Below are 22,796 nucleotides of genomic sequence, written 5' to 3' on the forward strand. Positions count from 1 at the left end.
TAAAAGCCTATATCGGTTACTAAAGTGGATCTAATTGAATCGCGCCGATTCATTATAAGTGATTCTTAAGATAAGAAGAAAGGCTCATTGATAGAGCCACCACGATAAAGAAACCACAGATCTTCAATTTTAGCTAAATTTCCGCATCATTATTTAACCTTACTGGAAAGCTAAGGACGGAAGGTAAACTTGGATACTATCTAACGATACGTACGTAGGTCTTTTTGCAAAACTGATAAGCCCATCAATTTCTTGATATGTCGTCAGATTTGCTATCCGCTTTAATCGCAACTATTATATTTGCATGTGTGTGTACTTCAATGTATCCGTCGGTATCATCATCTGTGTTCGCATACAAGCCGTACTTTTCTTTCTGAACAGACCAGCAAGACTGACCAAATCATTAATCGTAAAATTAATCTTCCAGTATAGAATGAGCCGTGAAGACATCGAAATAACAGCGACAGCATGTCCGAGATGTGCACTTAACCTTTTCATTCAGTCGAAACAGAAAAAACTGTCTACGTATCAATAGGCAGAAATTTAGAGACGTGACGTGCCACCAACAGATACATGTCTACGGTACCATGAAGGGCATAGGGTTGTTCGTCCGCCGGGACTATGTAGGAAGCACGGCAAAAACCTAAGCCGAAGCCTCGTCATAGGACAATTTTGGAACGCTATGCGGCGACATATGTGAGATTTACTAACGTCACGTACTCTAGCGCGTATAGAGCACACACATAGGTTTCGAAGTAGTAGTAGTACTGAGATGTGCTTTTCATTTTATTTGTACATCAGCTCACGTTGCAGTTTGCTTGTTGCGGGCCTCTCGACGCAGGTTTATTTACGAGCTAGCCAAGCAGCCACAGATTCCATTTGTGAAAGCGAATTTAGAACGACCGCCTGCCCGAGTCGAACGGTCGTTCTGCCCTACGTCCCACCTCCGACAGACCCCGTTGGTCCTCTTTTTTTACAGCCCCTGCTCAGGCCACGTTAGGCCATTTCATCTTGCGCTTTCTTTCCCCATTTGTGATCTGTAGTGGCATCGGCGCCAGCGCCCGGACGCCGAGCCGATGGAACGAGCTAAAAAAAGGCAAATGCGCGTACAACTAAGACTGATTGCGGTGACGTGTTCTTTTCGTGTTTTGCCAGACCACTGGCTACGTGCCGTTACAAAAGAATCGAACGCGGACATTGATGACTGTTTTGGTTCACAGTGGCAATCGCCTACCGTACCTACTGCTGCCGTATAACAAATTCAGCGACGGTGTAAAATAAACTTCGTTCTAGCTAGTTGACTAAGCGCCTATATTCATTAGGCCTTCTGGAGAGGCATTGTCTATGAATGACACATGGATGCAAATATACGAGCATGTAGCTAACAGATGGCAAAAAGGACTTCTAAAACACGACGTAAGCCAGTCAGCCGTTATTAACGAACGAGCTTGGATGTGCCATAGTAAAACTTTAGAGACAAGCGTTGGTAAACAATGCTCGTGTCATCAGTTTCGTGCGTCTAAAAACTCGTTTATTACATCGTGTGACTTGATGGCGTTTTTGGCATCAAGGGAAAGGGAGGTTGTTTGGTAGTTACTCGATGGTTGACTAGAACTGGATATAGCCATATTATCTTACTGGCATTAGAAAATATATGAGCCATTGCAGCAGATGAAATTTAGCCACCGGATTTTGAAGCAAATTGACTCAGCGTCGTTATCAAGCCGATACTTGTTATTTAGTTGATCTCATTACGGCAAATACATAGATTGACTATTGGTGGAGTTGAGCCTTACTCAGCTCATGTAGAAGAAGTAACAATACTCAGTGTACCTAACTTGAAGAGCGCTCAATAATCTCTGGCTGAAAACTGATACGCACATTGGCTGTTGATACGTCTTTTTTTTTTTGTTGATATATGAATCTTATTCCTGGTGACGTTTATATACCTCGACGACGTATATTTATTACGGACCGAGGAAAGATTAGAACCCCCAAGAGTATTTATATATATATATATATATTTACAATTAACTTAACGTGCGTTTGCGGCGGATGCTCGTGCGGGCTGCTCGAAAGGCTTCAACATCGATCGCAGGCGGCAATCCGAATAAAGTAACGCCTGCTTCATAAACATATTCAGAAACAATAACATAAACAAAGCGATGAGAGATGAGAATTCTCTACCCTCATGTAGGATCAAGTACGGGATATAGAAGCAACCCTCTTGCCATTTCCAACAGAACTGTAAGAATGTTTAACGAGTACATAAGTGAATTCGATAACACTGCATAGATGACAGCCGCTACGAAAGCTATCGAATGATCAAAACAAAACCTGGTAAAATTTAACCAGCAACTTGTGGAAGGCTTAGATAATACAGTACACTACGACGGGTACGTTTGAGACCTGTTTAGGATAATATCCGCTGTCCTGCCCAGCCTAGATTTTCCGTTTTTGCTTGCGGGAAACACGCCTGTGTTACGAGCGTATGGTTGGTAAGCGAAACGAGATTGAAGCGTGCGCAAAGCGCGTTAAGACGTTGCTAATGCTAAAAACGAGCTTTGATGAGGGCCTGCAAGAAGGCACTGACTATGGCCTATGCTTTCTCAGTTTCGGCCGTTATACTAAATACCAAAGCTGTCATTGACAGGTTGTCATTTTATATACATACTTAAACTCGAACTAGAAAAGAGATACTTCTTCATCATTTTGCTGGATATCGGGCGTCTGATGCTGATATCTATTAATTGCCTTTTGCGTCATTGTACAAACCTTGTTTACTCCTTGTTTACTTCCGCAAAGTTTAACTACTGCATTCCTACCGTAGAAGCTATATACATACAATATATCAATTCTATGCCTGTAAATGAAAGATCGGCCCCCATAATACCCGCATGGGATGAGCGCTGCTCATAAATATAGCAGTGGTTACTCTAAATGAATTGTTATTTTCCAACTAACCATTTTGTTAATATAGGGCTTACGCATTTCCAAGTTAATTTTACGAGAGCCCTATTATTATTGTTCTATTACAACCTGAAAGTAATTGGCGTTAATTATGCAAAGGACCGATGAACTGGCTTTCCGATTCTTTTATTTATTCGTGAGCGGTTCCCCAACTCGAGGTCACAAATAGCAAGTCAAAGATCGTTGTTGACACGAAACACGAATCTTACGCATATGCTGATATACAATAGAAACCCATAAATACAGCAAAGAATCCAGAGTGCATTTATGCGATATACGAGTGCATAATATAACTTACCTGGCGGAACTGCGCCGAGTCAAAATGGTTCGGTTTCCCCGTGCCTTCCAAAGTCTGAGGCTGCGCCTGTGCCTGGAAGAGTGTGATGAAACGCGCCGATTCGCCTGTTCCGAATGTCCCTCGAGGCGAAGCTAGCCTTCATGTCTTCTATTTAGTAGCAGAACTGGTGGGTTTCGGACGCGATAGGTCTGCGAATACCGGTTCTGTCGGTTTTCCTGGACCGGCGTTTCGTAGCTATGGTGGCTAAAGCAGCCCATTTCGCTCTCTAAGGAGCGCTACAAATAGCAGGGGAACAATGAAAGGAATCGACGATATGGTACTATACTAAGGTACACAACGTGAAACCCCGACTCTTTGAAAGCTCCGTTCGTTTCAAAGTCAGTTGGGTGTGCCCAGAAGCATACCATCGCGCAAAACTGCCAGTAGTGTTTTCGACTGTTTGATGTTTTATGCTAGATAACCACCGCATTGCGGAAAGCCCGACAAATTGGCCGCCTTTGCTACCTCTCCTTTTAGTTGTGGATCTATACCGCGCTTTTACGTCGTCGTACTACAATCGTGTATCGCTCACCTCTACGTGTACTATTCGTTTTCGCGATGATGCTGCAGTGTGTAGAACGTATCAGTGGCACAGAAGAGAAACTGCGGCGACGAAAAAAGCGATAACTTTTGGGGGCAGCAGCAGACTAACAAAACTGGATGCTTTATGATGTGTCCAACTTTCGCGGGATGAAAGAAGGCCAACGACGCATGCTACCTAACATTGAAAAAGCATAGATTGGAAAATGAACGTAACCTTGAGCCACTGAAGAAAGCTGCGCGCTCATCGGTGCAAACGTTTTGGTGCCTTAAAAGAGGCGTGCGGGGTCGGCTGTTTTGTCGGTTCATTCGATAGGGTGGAGTAGAACTAAGGGGGTTTGAGCAAATTTGAGAAACTCCGGCGACGAGGTGGGTTGAGTAGAGGGACCTAAGCGCCGGTGTCATTCTTAATGGTTACGTGCTTTGTGCGCATCACAGTAGCTGTAGCAATATATACTATAGCAATAAGCCGAGGCGGGCGAGCGGCCCGCTGTTCTTTTCGTCGCCTCAAAGAGGGTGGTTAATGTTTAGTTGTGTGTGTGTGTGTATGTACATGGATCCTAAGGTACATACATACAACCTGTGCTCCGAGTGTATCGTTTTCGAACCGCTGTCTGAAGAGAAAGGAATCTCGATTTGGAATGTAGAAACGACAAGTTTTCTGGGCATCCATGGGATGTTGCGGCTGGCAGTTTTGGAGAATAGGACACAGGGAGCAGTTTTGCGGATTGCCACATCTGGGGTAAAGCATTTCAAGAACAACTTGGATCCCTATTCTTAGTTCTGTTGCATTTGCTTCCCGTTACCAAACTGGCCCTCAATCTCCTAGCGGCTGGCTGTTTGGGGATAATTCTGCGGTTGACCAACCTCTAATAAAGCCTGGACATGATATATGAATAGAACGACGATGGTGATGCTGTTGGCCACTAGAGAGACGCAGCGAACACCTGAAAGACGAAGGAGGAAACACACGAAAACCAAGAAGAAGGCGAAAAAGGAAACGAAAGGAGACGAAGAGTCACACAGATGGGTCATCACATCAATAAACGCATAAGGATTGCGTATCGCTGAGATGGAAATTCTCAAAGGGAAACACTTCTAGGCAAGTGCTGAAATACCGCCAAACGCTAACAAAAGATAGTGGAATTCCAACAAAATAAATCGACCCAATTTGAATTGTAAAAACAGAGGTACCTCTTTCTTGGCCTTTTTTCATCTGGGTATCCTCTTCCTGATGCGTAGCTAAACACGTGTTTCATATAGAGTTGACATAGCCTTCGAACTTCACTAGGAGATAAGTGTGCATAGAATAGCAAATCATCGTCAAAATATAATGCCTACCAGATCAGTTATGCGCAATGAACCAGGCGGCAGCCGGCATCTAAAAGAGTGCATACGGTTTATGGTAGACATTTTTTAAAGCTGATAAAAGGGTGTGGCTGTTATTAAAGTCTAGATTTCCTGTTAGAAATAGTACTATATTTCTGTGCATAGATGTGAGTCCATTTATTATTGCTCACAGCGTAGTCTGCACAGAAGATGATTTTGTTTGTATGCCCGTTTCTGTTGGGTCAATGGTGCCGTTTCGTGTCAGCGTATTAGATAATCCTTAATAGCTAATATTGTTGATCTACATTTTTGCGTTACCGATGCCACATGGCGGAAACCTTTTAGCCCGCTACCATCTGTACGGCGAACGATATTGTACTTTTGTTAATTAATTAGTTTGGCAGCATTCATCCCCCGCTGGAGGTTCACTATTATATTTAGAACAAACATGTATGACTATACTTTTCAAATTACAAATGTCGATCTGTACGCCTTGCAGCCGATTTCATTTCCAAATGACTTCATATTAAATGTTTAATAACATTACCAAAGGCAAACGGGCCATTCACGTGTTGCACCTTTGAAAATTTAGGCCTTGGCCTGCCTTGTGGCAAAAGACAGAGACAAACTGATAAAAAACGAGCACGTTCAAATGCTGTCTTGAGAGCTTTAATAATTTAAATTGATTCCATTAACTGCGTTTTTGAATGCCTATAAACTTGTTAGTGGTTTATTTAGCCCTTTTGTATGGTAATAAGGTGCTACAGAAAGACTTGTTACTCTGTATTCATATGGCGTGATTTTCATACCTACGCGCAAACACCAATGTTTTTTTCATTACCCGTGACAATATTCAAACGACTCATCTCTTGAATGTATTTACTCAGTCTTAGCCCCTCTCTCAGTTAGAGCCATAGAGACTAGTCACTTTCGGTCCCGTCGCCAGTGCCTTCATCAGAGACGGTCGTTGTCGGTAGCATCGTCATAGAGATGGGGGCATAAGCTCCACTGGCCAACGGCACACCTATTAGTCACAATCCCAACACAAGGCCTTACAGGCTGTTTGCTCTATAACGCCGTCCCTACGTTATGGAGTGGTCGGCGGCTTAACATCTCACGAAGGAAGCCACAAAGAAGATGGGGAGCAGAAAATCGAACACGACAGGGAGGGCACTGGCCACCGCGCCAGCAGCAAGCCAGCCGATCGTAAATAGTCCTGATAGATTCTGAAAAAGAACGGGCGGCTGACCATGCATAGCTTACGCACATAACCCTATACCTTTAAGAAAACTGACGGTCCCGATGAGGCACTGAAACAGTGGCGATAGGACAATGTGATAACTTATTACTTACTAAGAGATCTAGGAGTATGACGAATGGAGAACACTAGAAAATACTTGAGTTGTTACACATGATTATCACTGGACGTAGATAGGTTTGATTAAGGTTCTTTCTTTGTGCGCCATGAATTATCAAGTGACACTTCGAAAATGTTTGGAAAAGATTCGTTTACAGTAATATAATATGCTCGAATGATTATCGAAATAGAAAAAGCAGGTTGCGTTGCGTCAGATCTAAAGCACGCGGATCCTTTCGGTGGGAGGATTTACGCATGGGAAACTTAACTTTACAAACTTTTACATTACAGTCTAAGAAATATGTTTACAATTCATGTGGCTGGAATTGCTTGCATGGAAGTAAGTTTTAATCAATAAGTTAATGTTTACCAAGCACATACGGTTGAAAAATGTAATTGTGTAAAATCAACAAGGTCAGCAACTAAGTTTCTTATTGCCATCAGAACTCCGAGAGAAATATTCGCATAATTTTACAAATGGAGGTGAATTGCCACGCCTTAAGAAACAAAATCATGCTTGGGACCTTCCCGGTGCGTCATGAGCAAATACAGGAAAGGATTTCGCACACTTCGGCCCACAGGACTTTTATGACGAGCGACCTTGTGTGGCTGGCTGCGTGGGTATAGTCAGTTTTGTTTTTCATTGGATCGTTGTGGGAATTTGCCTACCGTTTAGAAGTTCGAAAATAAAAAAAAACATTGTCTTCTTATTATCCTTGAGTTAAAAATCAGTCCAACGGTGACAATTCCGCAAGAAAACTGTTTATATAGCGAGTAAAACAGAACGACGCACGAGTAAGACATGTTGTTCGGAACGGTCGAAAACAGCCTGTAAATCATATAATATGAATCAACAATGTTCCGGTATACTATTAGAAGTACTCCATTTTATTATTTATCTATTTAAGTCAGCGTTTTGTTACAGCTGTAAGCTTGCAATTTGCACCACAGTATTTAAACCACACGTAGGTCGATCTGTTCTAGAGTCAATTTTTAAGATAGCAGAAATTTTTGCTTTTTTTTCCTTACGATTTTTTAACAGCTACTTCAATTGAGCACATTATTCGTACTCTATTTCGTCTAATGGGGTAAGTGTTCGCTCGTTCGCTTAGGTTCTGTACGGCTGTAATCATTTCGTCCATAACATTTGATCTCACAATTTTTGTTTTCCGCAGGCTAAAAATAAACTACTACCATAATTTGATGAATCTTACCAGTACTTTTTCCTCTGACAATCAGAATCTCAATCATTGGGTGTTGATTTTCAGCTCTAAGCTATATCTTTGCCTTTGATTTCACTGTTCTCCGATGACAATCAATTACCCTACAGTCAGTCATATATGGCCAAAAACGCTACCAATAAATAACTATGTTTTCGGCTGCTAGCATTATGTAATCGTATAGTCTTAAATGCATAGTTTATAAAATTTACATTCGGATTTGCGATGATTAGTGATGGTAATATCGTTCGAAGAACACTTGTGTAGAGCCGCTAAAATGCGTTGGTAATTTCTTGATTCGTTTTGATGAGCTGAATCAAATAGAACTTCTCATCCACTGCTTGGCCACGTTTGTGAGAAAGATCCCTCGGATGCCACTAAATTTCTAGGATTGCCAGTGTGTGCCCTCATCGAAAGATCTTTTGTAATTGCCCTAGGCTAAAGTTGCTCGCAAAGGAATCTCCTGTTCATATATAGTATTCATCTAGTATGTAGAAGTGACTTGTGTTTTATCAGTGATATTTACCTGTTTCAGCTGCCGGCATCAAAGCTTTACGGAGTACCTGTCTTTAAGATCCCTTGAGTACCTTGGCTTTCACCCCTGTGGAGATCTTTTAGACCGACTGGAATCTAGTTTATCGCAGTCTATTCTATAGTTCTATGTCGGTTGCTTTTTTTCGCTGCTAGGAGCGGTCCGGATTTTTATAAAGCTTCGTCGCTCTAAAGCTTTAAACTGGGTTCGGGAAAAGCTGTCAGACGCTGTTCGTTTATCCTCAATTTTACACATAACCATAATTGTCTCAGCTGCACTTTTCCCAGCGTCGGCGATGTATTAGATACGTCGTTTTAAGCTGTTACGTTTTGGCTGCACTGAAAAATGTTGTTAACGAATCTTAACGAAAATCTATACGAAACGAAATATATATATATATATATATATATATTAAACGAAAAAGCATAGAAAGCAAATAGGAATGTTTAAAGGTTTCTGGAATAGCCCTCTGACTGATTTCTCTCATGGCGCCTCTGGAAATCTATTGAATAAAATACGTCGGCGTCAAAGTACTCGTCGCTCGTGTGCGCTTGGTCGTTTTATGAGTTTCATGACACAAGACGTTATCCTCTATGTTTGTAGACTTTATAGGGTTTCTGTACAGGGATACATTTTTGAAATAACAACGCGTAGTTGTTGCATTGAGTAGCAGCTCTTCTCATAAGTATTCTATTGTCAAGGCATATCTACGAAAGGGTAGCCTAAATGAACCTTCGATGCAGAAGGGCTTTAAATAGAGTTTAACTACTAATCAAGGCGACTCTTTGTTCAGCTTTATGTTACTGCGATAATAAAGCTGTTCAGATTATTCAGGGGCCTTCGGCAAGAAGCGTTTTCCGCAGGGCAAACGATCATCACTGTGATTTCGCACGTACACGTCTATTGCTTGTCAACTCCTATTGTGGTTATCAAATCGATTGTTGACTAATTTTACGCACGTGGGCTGCTCGCAGATCGCAGTAAATTAGTATAAGAAATTCTGGCAGATATATACTGATAGCATAGATAACGCTGATAAAAAGTTTCCATTCTTTTTTTCAATTGCATTCTACGTTACATACATTCTACGTAATAATCATGATACGATGATTGAAACATGATGAAGATATACATGTATATAGAACTTGCGTCAAGATAGTAGAGTCAATATTTAAATTGGTTGAAATAAAAGACGACAATACTGTTCTCTCGGCATGATTTGTTTTGCGTGAATGTGCCTTTTGTGGCACTGATGGGTCAGATTCACATAAGGCAGCGTATTATTGTTTTGAAACACTTTTTTACTACCGTGAAATGCTTACGACCTGCGGTTTTTGCTAAGATCTCAATGAGTGTGTTCATCTCCTTCCCAATCTTCGTTTTGCCTTTCTCTACGACGCTGGCAGAGGCATCCGTTTGGGGCTGGCAAAGGTTATCACGAGAGTGAATCATACAGTCACTACAGAACTATCACTTTTTGATAGCGCCTCTTGGGAGTAATATCGCCGTCGTTGAAACAGCCGTCACTACCGAGTCATGAGGTAGTCGTATCGACCCACCCACCCACCCGCCCGCCCGCGACATTGGAGGACCAAAAAGTCAACCTGTCCATCCCGCGTCAGCTCTCGGTGGTCCCTTTTTTTTCATTCTCACCTTTTTCGTTTCCTGTGACAAGACAATCGATACTGACAGGAAAATGGATCCTAGTTGACAGCACGTCAAATAAAATAGCCACTTTGGAATACTTTCTGTCCGCGCGGTCGTTTTATTCCTTCCTGTCTTCCGGCGAAATCTAACTTCACCGACCTATCTGTTTCGTTGGTAGCACTCGGGCTGGCATGATGACGGCTACTTACTACGCTACTACGCTACTACTACGTCAACTGTAAGAAAGGGGCGGACAGCAAAGATACCACTCCCATCAGTGTGTCGCTAGACTTTTTTTCGGTGCTTGCTTGCTTTGCCTTAGAATAGTCATCGTCTAAGAGAACATGTATCACCCACCAATGTTGAGATTGCTTTTGAGATGTTCGCGTTCAATAGCAAAAATGTAGCAGGCGTGGAGATAGGCAGCCGTCCCGTTTTTTTTCCTCATCCGCTGCCCCGTTAAAGTCTACACACTATCGCACTGCGATGGCGCGGTAGCAAATATTGTGGCTAGCGTTAAAGTTGACAGCAAAGCCGAGGCCGAAGTCAAAAGCAATGTCGATTGTTAGTCAACCACTATTACCCATACGGGCATGTTGATCCAAACCGATACAGGGTTCTCCCATCTTTTTACCCCTCACTCCCCGTTCTCTGTACTTTTTTACGCCCCCTTTGCTCTTTTTCTGTTCACATCGGCTTTTCTGCTCAGAGTGAGTAGTTATCCGGCTGTGTTTCGTATACGTTGTATACTGAATAATACTTAGCCAACTACAGCCACGTTCATCTTACTTATATTTACCATGTTCCTCGATTCTCCGTGGAGCCAACTGCCTCGCGCTACTGCTAGGCGAAGACAACGCTTCTTCGGCACCAACACCCCCGTTAGAAGCACTGCAGTAACCAACAGTGTGAAACGTGACCGAAACGTTAACGAAGCATGCGTCATCGTTCTACGATTGCTGCTGGTCAGCCAACTCGCCTGGTGGGAACTGAGAAAGACTCTCAGTCAGTAACTTCCTATTTTTTCGCATCCTTTACCAGCCCCAGATAAAGCTATCCGAAATGCCGCTATCACCATCGCAGCCATAATTATCAATGACGTGGAACCTGCGGCAGAAGCAAAGGCAGTGCTAAGAACAGCAGCAATGGAGATGAAAGTAAGCCGCGACGCCACCCCTCATTGAAGTTGGAGTAAGCAGATGCTGGCAGGCGCAGTGAACCTGCGAGGCTGCCAACCCTTAGAAAAGCGCGGATGGGAAACCTCGCTCATCGCTGCTCAACTACCTTTCCTTGCGGGAAAGAAAGTTATTTGTCCGTTTCGTGCGTGCGACACCGGCGGTAGCGGCTGTAGAAGCGACGACGATGATCCGCATCAGCGTCGCGCTGTTCTCGTAGGTCGTCTTCTTCATTGTCGGAGTTTCTGCCGTTGATGGGAAAAGTGCTTCCGAAAAAAGATGGCTCGGCTTCTCTGGATGTCATCCGAGGGACAGAAGGACTCTGACGGCGAAAAAAAAAGGCTTGGACCGCGCGTCAAAAAGTACAGTGCCGAGAATGAGAAAATGGAAGAAGCTCAGAAGCGGCTTGGAGAGCCCTGCGCCCGAAAAAGAGCTTGGAATCAGAAGTTGTGGTAATAGCGGTACCAGGAAGCATCTTTCCATTTCATTCAATGAAATACTGCTGATGATGGTAGTGATAAAGCGAAGAAAACGCGATGCGAGAATGTCAGAAAGTTCTGCGCTTCGTGTAGGTTCGACAAAAACGCAACAGAATTGGCACTAACCAGAGTAGTGCATTTTGCAGAAATCTGCCGGCCTCAAGGAAACTCCAACTGGCGAAACAGGAAGCACCTCTGGACCAAAACTCTTTTTACTTTACACAGCCGATCAGGCCCCTCCGTCACCCAGATACTGCCCGACAATGTTACCTCTCAGTAGTTGGTGAGTAATGTACTTGACGTCGGTATAAATTAGATTTATTCATATTGTTACAACAGTTGTTGTTACAAGTTTATTACCTATTCATACTACGACTGGAAGGCAACGGAGATAATCATTTGGCTCCATACATCGATACGCTCAGATTTGTAAGTATTTAGCTCTAAGCTTAAAACTATACAAACAATCCTATTTTTCAAAGCAAGTTTGGTTTTATCTATTAGTTCGCATACTACGCATTTATATAGGCCAGCATGGATAACATTGCATGGTTGTTTCTTATGACTGTAACATACATTCACAATTAATCCCTGTAAACGCCTTCCCAATGCATCGTTAATCAACGCTACGACTAGCAAGCATTGGGTGCAATAGTATACATGTGAATCGAGTGCTTGTTTGATGCAATGCGGTACGCGCAAGTCATTAAACTTTTTCTAACCATTATTTCCGTACGCATAAACGACAAGTTTATATGCAAGTTAATGTACACATTTTGAAGCCAATCAATACGACATACCCTCTTTCGCTCAGAGTTCGACGTTGTTCCGAGTTCCGATAGTTTTTCCTATGTCATGTCGTTGCATCGGAGGCTACTTGATATCGATGATTTGCTTGCTTGTCGCTTATTCGACCACAGCTTCGTTGGCTGGTCGTACTGCTTGATTCAGTAGTTCATGATTTGTTTGGGTGACCTCCGACCCGTCGTCTTTGTCTGGTCTCGTCCTGATGACCTGCTCTGATCTGCGTTCCATTGCAACGACTTGATGCGTGCTTCAATGGACTGCTGTTGAACGGACACATACAGTGCGCAGCAGCGCTTCCACCAGCACCAGTGGGCTTTTTCAGACTTACCTCATGCCATCCAGCTGGTAGTAGATGGTCATGACCAAGCGACGGCCGGTAGCTAGCCATCGTGAGTCGCTAATTAATCGCAATTACTATTGATCGCTCGTATTCTGCTGCTAGGCCCTTTCCTAGCTTTCATCTGACGGCATGCGAACCAAGCAGTAGCAGGGAACAGTAGAGCGGAGCCATACTTACACAAAGCGGCTGCAAGTTGAGTAGCCGAAGGGTGAGACGACAAAAAGGCACGCAAAGGGGACGCCGCTATGGGTCTCTTACCTCATAGCCTCGCACACCCTGCTCCATTGCAATCGACCCTATTCTCCCGTTTCCATTCCAGTGTCCCAATAACTATTCCTCCTCTCTTTGCTGCTACTGCTACCACGTTCTTTCGCGAACCTCCTGCCTGGCTATCTGCGACGCTCTGTCAGCGCCCACTACTCTGTTCGTCGTGTAGTCTTTGACCGACATCGTACGCTCATGTATCGGAATAAAGTCACGCAGCGCTAACGGTGGAGGCCGTGCTAGAACATGGCGGCAGTTAACGCCGCTAAGTGCTGAGGGCCGCCAGTAGCCACTGATTTGAATCACCTGGTGGCGGTTGCGATGTGCCGAACGATGGATCGATCCATCGGCCAACTAAGCAGAAATCATTCATCAATTTTTTGCTATACTCCCGCTCGGTGCAAACGTAGCTCTTTCGTACACGAAGATCATTTGCTACTCCGTCATGCTCTGTGTGGCGGACTGTTAAGTCAAATGAAGGAAACTTAATCAGCACAAAATGCTGCGCTGTTGCTCTACCCGTTGAAGGCGTCGAAGACCAGAATAAAGCTATAATAAAAATTGTTTATCGAAGCTACCGAAGCACTGGCACGGCTGTACTGCTATATTTGAAGAAGATTCTATACCAAAATGATAAAGAAGCTCTAAAAAACCACCACAAACGGTTCTATAGCACGGTAAAAAGTGCACACTTAGAAAAACAAGATAGTTAATGCGCCATTTTGACATACCGCATTTTGCAAATTATGCATAGCTATTCAACTAGTTGCAGAAAAAGCCAACAACAGTTACTACTACAATGTTCATAATGATATGTGTAGCGTTTCGTGTAATTGCTAATCCCTCTGTCTATTTTTCTTATTTCCTAGGTCACGCAACTGACTCGTGTTCATGAGGCCACTAAATTATTTACTGTCGAGAGAGAGAGAGAGAGAGAGAGAGAGAGAGAGAGAGAGAGAGAGTTTCTACGTGCTGCATTATTCGAGGCAGGTGCTAACCAACCAGGCTGTTTACCTAGCCGCAAAGTATCCACAGGAACGCTGCCATGAATAACGTGCGTAAAGTATTGGAGAGAGCTGAATTTTTTACAGCTAGACTGCAATTGTATTACAATTGACGGAATACTAGGTACGTAAATGCAGGTGTAGACGAAACAATAGCAGCGGTAGCATTAATAGCACGAAGGCAAAAAGACAATGGGTGTCAGACAGATAGCATCCCTACTGCAAACAACTCAAGTATAGAAAAATATGTATGTAGGTTCTCTATCGACACGTCAAAGCAGCGGTCGCGGTACGCTGTAAAGCCGAATTCCGACTATAGCTAGCTGATAGAGTGCAGCCACGGTCTGACAAAAACTAACGACAATAGAATCTAATGCTTGCTCCAGTGGCATTACGTGCCCCGACCAGTTGATTTCCGTCAAGTCATGCCTTGATCCCACGCTTAGCTCAACATCTTTTCGTCGGGGTTCCGGTTCTTTTGCTTGAGCGCAGGGTATCAACAAACCGTTACAGTAGCCAACAATGAACCACGAACCCTTTTGCGGATCTGTAGGTTTACAGCCTCCTTCTATCGGTACCCTAGAGTCCTCGATATATAGCATGCAGGGTAACGTTCAGCGGTGGTCACACGCAGGACAACTGTTTAGTCCTGTTCTTCTCCTTATCGGATTAAAGGATAATACAGAGACACATGTAGGGAAGACGCTTGCATGACGTGCAAGCAACAAACGTCTAAACGACACCACTTTCGCGCATCGTTGATTGGATTTTACCTAACCGTTCAAAGGCGAAGATATACATCGGCAGTAATGCTGGGCAGCCTAAACAACGTATATTTCATTCGGAATAGTGTATGGTAAGAGTAGCAGTGATTATGGGTTGAACTGCAGTTGGCCGACAGAAAAACTGTCCCTGCTGATATAAGCTGGACCAGGAGCTTTACTACTGCTCTCGTAATATCTAGAAAAGAAAGCAACGAATAGCCAAGCGACTAGCAGACTGGCTGACACGATGAGATCGGTTAGCAGAAAGAGTGTCCAACTGGCCTGGAATCCGACTTTGTTGGGCTCGGGTGCCCACTCTACCGGACTGTTTGCACGCCTTCTTGTACCGCCCAACATGGTAACATGAGAATAAAGCAGGTTCGTTTTTCCCTCAAGGCTCCCATTTGTTCCCCCGAAAAAAGAATGTGGCTTGGTATAGAAGATCGGAATCAAAAGAGGAGGCACACATAGAGACAGGATGGCTGTGATGAGTCGGGCGAACACACGCATGTGCATACACGCGCGCACAAATCACGCATAATTGCAAAAGCAGCAATACGTGTTTGGTAACAATGCCAGTAGCCCCCTTTTGTTTGCCACGTGTCGATCGAAGTGTGATTTTGTTATAGAATCTCGAGCTAGCAGCAGATACCTGGAAAAAAAGGGCACATCTAGGTGAAGGTTAATGGAACGCAGTGAATTACAGATTCAGTAAGTTGTATTTAACATTACTTAAATAATGAAGTTTGTTTTGCGGTAGAAATATAGGTGCGTAACCAAAAACTAGTATTATCTGGTATTATAAACGTATCGACGAGCTATAAATAATTATGTGAATAATAATTCTTTTAAGCAACAAATACATCCAACAGTATAGCGAAAGGTCACTGGTTATATTATTATTTGAGCCTTGTATCCTAGAACTGCAAAGATAAAGTTCTTGTTGCACAAAAAACCATTATAAGAATCAGCATTCTCCCCTATCGCCGACCACATCATCGGGATCGTCCAAACCGAATTGTCGCATAAAGGAGATGATGATACGGTTCTCCACAAATGAAACGATACCGACGACGTTGGCTATACGTTGCTGAGTTGCGATAGAATAGCGGAAACGATGTCCTTAGACTGCAGCGTCCGCCCGTGGGGCAAGCCTGATTTAGCGTGGGCTAACATTATCACAAGGGGGCGAGCTGTAGTGGTAGCGTGCCGCGAACTGACGCAGGTATTGCGAATACCCCAGCTTCTACTAAACGGACCATCCAAAAAAAGTTGTCGTGCCTCGAAGGACTGCCTTAATCGTAGATAGCTCTGTTACAGATGAAAAGGGACAGAGCAGTTCTGCCGTGGAACTGCCACATATCGATGACGTGACCAACCTAAATGTATTGAACGAAGTAAGTTATTTTGGCGTGTCGATTGGCTGCTACTGCGGCCAATAGCACTGTACGTTATGCATCTACAAATACTTGTACGACATGAAGCAAAAGTTATTCTTAACATAAAGAAAGATAGCTGCCCCGAGCTCCATGAACATTTCGAAAATTATACGATTTTTTAATGGAACTATACAGATCTAAGAGAAGGCCGTTTGTCCGTGAGTTCTGGATGAAGTTCAAACGATAGGCAATCATTGTTCATTACATTATTGTTCTTAGTTAATAGTATTATTACAATTGCTGTTAACGAATTAAGTATTTAGTAAACTTGATATATTTACCTGTTCCTTATAGAACTTATAGGGTTCCTATGTAGAACTGTTCCTTGATCAAATGCGCTGACCGCTACCTTCAGCGCACTTCGTATTTGCTCATCAACGCTGGCATGCTTTTGTCATTCAGACGTTTCACTACATGCGCTATTTGAATTTCACCGTGACACCGTTCCTTCCAGCACTGTTATGCCCCGCGCTTCCGCGACTTTCATACGACAGTAGAGGTAACCCGGTGTCATCACCGTATTCTACTTCAGTTTGGGTAAACTTGAAGGCTATTAATTGCTATGCGTAGAAAGACTATCATTACGTTCGGTTCCAGCCGCCGTAGATTTTTCGTGCGCAAATATGCTACATGGATTCTACGTTTATCTGCACGTCGTAACCACACAGCAAACTTCAGCCAGAAGGCTCATCTAGCTAAAGGCAAAAAAACTATTCGGTCTCGTTCAAAATTCGCGAGTCCACTATCTCGCTCTGATCAGTCCTTTACAGCAAGCCATGGTCCAGCATTGGCGAGAGAGCAGCATGGATATTTCTGGTGTCATTGCAGGTATCAACTGGCAAGTGATGCCTCATAGACCGGAAGATGGATTCTCGCTGGATCTCGGTTAGTGCGGTGATAGTTCGCTGGTTCAGTAACGCTACGACATCGTGTGCTGATGCTGTAAGCTTAATGCCCCTAAACTACGCCGTCAACACGGCCTGGCGGGGCTCATTTCCTGACGGCGAACTTGAGGTTTCAGAAGAATATGTTTAGGAGGGGAATATGTCAACGGCAAGGGAACTAATCTCCAAATCCGAAACGTCCACAACCAACGAAAAGAAAAATGCTGAGGGTAGAGAGCACGCGAGATTAAAAGAAGCTTGATGGTGCTAGTAAGAATGTAGTTACACTTAGGTACGACAGAGGCAAACCGCCAGGCAGTCAGCAAGCGACAAACCACACTATTGCGGACGAAGGCGTCCCACGAGTATTAGCGACGCACTCAAAAGCCCAGCACTGGCGAACGGAAAATGAGGGGCTATACGCCGGAAGAGAAAGAGCACCAAGAGGAAAGTGCGGTCTAGTACTTAGGATACGGTCGTCGTATAGGAACGCCAGAATGAAAAACGGAAATTGTGCAAAATTGCGGCGAACGAGAGAGAAAATCTTCCCTGCCGCTCTGGTTGAGCGTGACGCCAGCTAGTAAAAGCGCTTCGTGTATTTGCATGAATGCATTTGGATCTGGCATGGGTTATGGATGTCCACAGATAGAAAACACATTCATTTGTTGTACCTATTTTTTAATAAAATTATTTTGCGGAAACAGTAAAACTATATATGTATATATATATATATATATATATATATATATATATATATATACAGTTGGCTCGTAAATGCGTGGTATCTCTAACCAAGCGTGGGTAATATTTTAATAATTTGAATTTGTAAAATTATTTAAAACTAGCGAAACGTTAAAAAGTAAAACGTGAATAGATTAGATGCGGACAAAACGATACTATATGTCTAAAATTAACAACAGAATACGCTGTTCAGTCTTTTTTGTTGCGGCCTTCTACATGAATTGAGCTCTCCAGGCTGATGTAGAACGCCCTTACAAAATAAATGCTAGTGTTTCTCACTTAAGAGGGTACGTATTGTATGATAAGTAATCCGCCAATGGTACATACTCTACTAAATATCGCCATTAGGCCCACTGTTTTGGTCCAGTTAAAGGACACTGTATTTAACACAAGAATATAGCAGGAGCCCGTTCTGTCAAATAAGCCAGCTGCATTAGGCTGTGTAGAAGCTAAAGGTATTCTTCCGCATAATACGTACGACAGTGTCTACTAACCTTCAAAATAGATCATAAAAATAGTAATGAAAAACGAGAAAAAGATCATTCCTTGTTTATGCGAAATAAAAATTAGCATTAGACCTAAATGAAGTCTATAGTAAAATTGACTCTTACAGTTACACCAATTGTCTGACGTTTAAAAAGCCGGAAAAGACTTCGGTTGGGAGCGAAAATCGACCTCAGTTTTAACGATAATGTTTTGCCTTTTCAGTCAGTACCACGTTTAGGTTCTGGCTTTTAGCAACCCTCTGTTATCCTATAGGTAAATGGTTGTCGTTATAAACGAATAAACAGTCGGCTAAATTCAGTACGTCCAATAGAAATCCGTGCGGCCTCATAACCTAAAAATTATTTTCTTCGCCGACTTCCAGTTAAAAAAAAAAAGGCATTTGTCTCGTCTCCGAAACTAGAATGAAATCATCTATCGACACGCTCAATGTCGACAGTGTTTTACCAACTAAGCTTATCAATATAAATGCCCCCCATCTAACTAAAATGAATAACGGAAGCCATTTTAGTTAAAATGGCGAACTGCTTACATGTAACTAGCGTTTTCCACAGGACTATTTGTTACGGCAAAGGGATAATAACTAGACTACTATAATCGCTATTTATTCCTGTAAATTTAGCAAATAGTGTAGTTAAAAAAATGCTGGCTAAAGTACCGCACTTAAAAATGAGGCCTGTACACGTGAGGTTGACTCATTGGCTTTCCGAAACGCGTAATCGATGCGAAACATTTTTTAAGATGGCGGACACAATAATGTTACGTAATATGCCCTAAGTGTTTTGAACGGCCTTGAAGTTAGAATGTAAGGATGTTAGAATGTTTACACCAAGCAAGTATAGGTTTTTATATCAATGGTTTTAAAGGACAGGAACTATTCAGTTGTAAAATTCAGCTCGAACTCCATGAGCTAGGAAAGTTAATACCTCTATTATAATATTCTTGCTTAAATCGTTGGTGTCGATGTACGGTACAAGTAATTATAGCTTCAATAAGTTCAAATAAGGCGTTCAACCCTTGCCCACATGTTCAATTTAAGAGTTATCGGCAAAAAAAAAGGGACAAATTCCTTTGGCTTATCTGGGTTAAGCTGGTACCGATTTCAGTTAGCTTTAATCTGCGGGTTAGCGAAAAAAGAACGTTCAGTTTATATTTTTGTCCTATCTAGTAGCCCAGCCACATTCAAGCCTTCCTTTATGGTTTTACTTAGACGAACTTTGTAATCATTACTGCATGCTGAAGCACATGTGCATCGCACTCTTTATTGAAAACTTCTTTTCATAAAGTGTGTCTGACCCACAGCTATAATCTGACAGCTTTTTCTATACGAGATTGCCATCAGAGAAAATTTGGTGCATTTTGATACCTGCTTTAGCTTTTTTTATAGATGCCATCACGCTACCGTGCTTTGGGACGCTACCTTCCAGGCTCACGCACAGCTAACAGTGAAGATACCATTAGCGCACGTTGCGCTGGCTAATTCTGACGCTCTCGGCTCACACTAGCAGATGGGCAGAAGCCCTTCTCCATGTTTAATGGCTTAAGGGAGCTAGCCAATGTCCCATGTAGCGAGTCATGTAGATGAAAAGCGTCCTGGCTGCAGGTTAATGATTGGACCGGTGGTTGGGCAGTGCCGACGCGCCTAACCCCCTTCAAACAGCCCAAATTCCTTAGTCCTATCAGATCTTTGCTGCGTGCCATCATGTGAGAAAACGCGCTTCAATTTGCACATAGCTAAAGAGTCCGGATACGGGCTGCGACACGAGATCGATTCCACCAAGCTATCAGTTCCCGTATACTCCAGTAGGTCATTATCAGCCTGAAACACACGCTGTTTTCCTTGCCTGCGGTAAGATGCCTTCTCCCCAATCGTTGTATGTGTCTAGTAATCTGCTCATGGGTTGTCCCACTAGACCGCATGATGTTGATCACCCTGTATCTAATTTATTCTCCGGAGCCGCACACACCGGGTCTAAATTCACAATTTCCCCCGACGTTGCTCAAGGCGTAAGGGCTTTAGATATAGACCGACCGATGAATCGGGTGAGGCCTGGGTGTTCAAGTTTCTCCGTTGTACATTTCGCAATGTACACTACTATAAGAAGGACTTACAAACCACCAGGAGCCAATAGCCCTCTTCTGTTACTGAGTGCTGAGCGGAAGACTATCGCCAAATAACCCCTTTTGCAACTGAGCCCAGCTCCATTCATTCTTTATAGCCAGCAATAGCGACTGTTCGAGATTAGTGGGAGAGTAAATCAACAAACCAGAAACGAAGACCAAAACAAAGCAAGAAACAGCAGTGGATCAAACAAGTCACCGAAGTGTCTAGTTTAGCTGATTGTAAGATATAAGCCTATGGGTGGGCCAAACAAAAATACTGGACAGGATCATAATCATGTTCTTTGTACTGCCCGTGAATATCAATAGAGCTTATTATCCCACGCACTCTTGTCGAAGTCGGCGCAAACAAAGATTTCAGCACCTTCCAAGGAACAGCCGTCGTACGTCGCTCGGTCTGGACGAAGTCGAGTCGCTGCCCATGCAGCCGTTTATGGAAGCTGACCAAGGCACGCTGTCCTGGTCGCGTCAGCAGCTTCCGCAGGCTAAGACAGTAGCAGATTTCAACCTGTTGAAACTGATATAGGCAGCACGGCAGCGAAACGTCGAAGCTGTTTGACCCGCTTAAATAAAGAAAATGGCTCAATGAAGGGTTTGAGGTGGCCAACTATCTGTAGCATATCAAGGAGAGGGCGTTAAGCATAGAATGACATATACTTTATTTTTGAATAGATTCTAGTAGTAGTACAAACGGTGGGTAAATTTGTATCGTTAGCTTAAAGTATGTTCTCTAGGTTGCGAAAAGGTGAGGGGAAATGAAACAGTAAGTTTAAAGAAAAATTATAGAGGACGCGCGGAGTCTAGGAGTATACTGATTGTTAGAACAATGCATCATCTAAAACACAACCTCGATTTATGTATATATAAATATATAGGGTAAAACATCTGAAGAAGGGCTTTTTTTAAGTGTATCTTAATAAAGATAGATTTTAATGAGATAGTCGTACGCACGTTACAACTACCTAAAGGTCACATTTATTCAATATAAGCACCGTTCACTGCGACTGTAGCTATATCCTAAACTGCTTATACGCTCGTTTCAAGTGTTCCATTTGCAATTCTGCGAACACCTTCTCAATAGCATGACTGAGTTAGTCGATCTCATTATGCTGATACCTGCTAAACTTTCGCTCAATAAGTGTTCGATGCATAGTGATTTGACGGCTTTAAAACTAGGGTATACCGCGGCCAGAACACGCTTGTGTGTAAGCAGCCAATTGGTTACTGACCGGCTTGTATGGACACGTACCCTGCCTTTTCGGACAGTACTTATGATTGCAGAACACTTTGTAGAACATACCGATCAACTTCTTTATTACTGCGTTCGACCTTCTAAAATGGTGCCACGACGTCTCCTTCGCTGGGCTACCACGCTCAGAGGCGGCCGCCTGATTTGAACGGTTAACACGCATCCCTTGAGGAGCGTTACCGTAATGATCATATTTACAGATCTGCTGCTAGGCCGGTTCATATCTCAGCGTTAACAAAACGTATTATTAGAAATGAAAACATATATAACAGTTGTTTGTAAGGTTATGACGCAGTTGCATAGGTCTGTTGGGAAAGCCTTAAATAAGTCCAGCAAGGCCCATCCCGGTTAGGCTTCCGGTGGGGGCTTCTCTTGTTTTTTCCAGGCCGTAATTAGTTGGAAATAATGAATGAGATTAATATTCGCACAAATAAGTATTTTCAAATGCTATTGTAAGTGTAAAAGTGAAAATGTAGGAAAAAGGCAAAAACAAACAGCAGATTTACTTGGGCGACATACAATTGTTAGGATAAATACTTTGAAACGAATATATATGTTCAATATGTTCCCAGGCAACATTTCTGAACACAAAAAACATCAAAAAGTTTCAGCTGTACCACGAAGTGCCAAGTCAAGAATACTGAGAATTTATAATTATGACACTAAAAATCTATAAGACAATCATATGGTAAGTTGCCGAATTTTAAAATGTAGTAAATGGAAAAGTTACATTCGAACAGAAATACGTGCTATCAATGAAGATAATCCGAAGTTGCAAATAGTACTTGGAACATGTGAAGAGGACGCCCAGTTTTCTGCGAAGATTCATCGGACAAACAAATCGCATAGAATATCCGGTTCACTCTTCAGGCCGGAAACCCATTGGATTTTTTCTTAATACCCTTAGTCGAGAACATTGGACGATTTATAAGCCGTAATTGGGTCACAGCATCGAATAAAATGTTTGTTAAAGCTGGTCAACGAATAGATCACGGTTGTCAGCAATATATTAACTAGAATGGCGATAAACTTCAATATCCGGGACAGAAAGAAGAGTTGTACATTTTATGTGGATTTCGTTGCGATTTAAATA

At 42.8% G+C, this 22,796-nt stretch overlaps 2 protein-coding genes across 23 annotated transcripts in view; one reads left to right on the forward strand and one right to left on the reverse strand.

Annotated features, from left to right (window-relative positions):
- The window catches only part of LOC111243211 (uncharacterized), an 83,576-nt gene extending 74,826 nt beyond the window's left edge, over positions 1-8,750 (reverse strand). For 3 of the 11 annotated variants that reach the window (XR_015318601.1, XM_086976822.1, XM_086976821.1), the window contains exons 1-4: positions 8,280-8,750; positions 4,421-4,794; positions 3,269-3,543; positions 2,029-2,122 (exon numbers count right to left, since the gene is read on the reverse strand). Coding sequence is in view for 3 of the 11 variants with exons in the window: in XM_086976824.1 (XP_086832950.1) it covers positions 3,400-3,543; positions 4,715-4,794; positions 8,280-8,298 (243 nt within the window). In the remaining 8 variants the exon portion in view is untranslated. Of the gene's footprint in view, positions 1-946; positions 1,087-2,028; positions 2,126-3,268; positions 3,544-4,420; positions 4,795-6,136; positions 6,403-8,279 lie in introns of those variants that run through there. The other 8 variants (XM_086976824.1, XM_086976825.1, XR_015318598.1 and 5 more) reach the window with 8 other exon arrangements.
- Ca-alpha1T (Ca[2+]-channel protein alpha[[1]] subunit T) overlaps positions 1-22,796 on the forward strand; it is a 245,041-nt gene that overhangs the window by 49,011 nt on the left and 173,234 nt on the right. The window lies entirely within an intron of this gene.

The sequence above is a fragment of the Varroa destructor genome, unplaced genomic scaffold (assembly GCF_002443255.2).
Source record: "Varroa destructor unplaced genomic scaffold, Vdes_3.0 BEIS01000001.1, whole genome shotgun sequence".
Taxonomy (NCBI): domain Eukaryota; kingdom Metazoa; phylum Arthropoda; class Arachnida; order Mesostigmata; family Varroidae; genus Varroa; species Varroa destructor.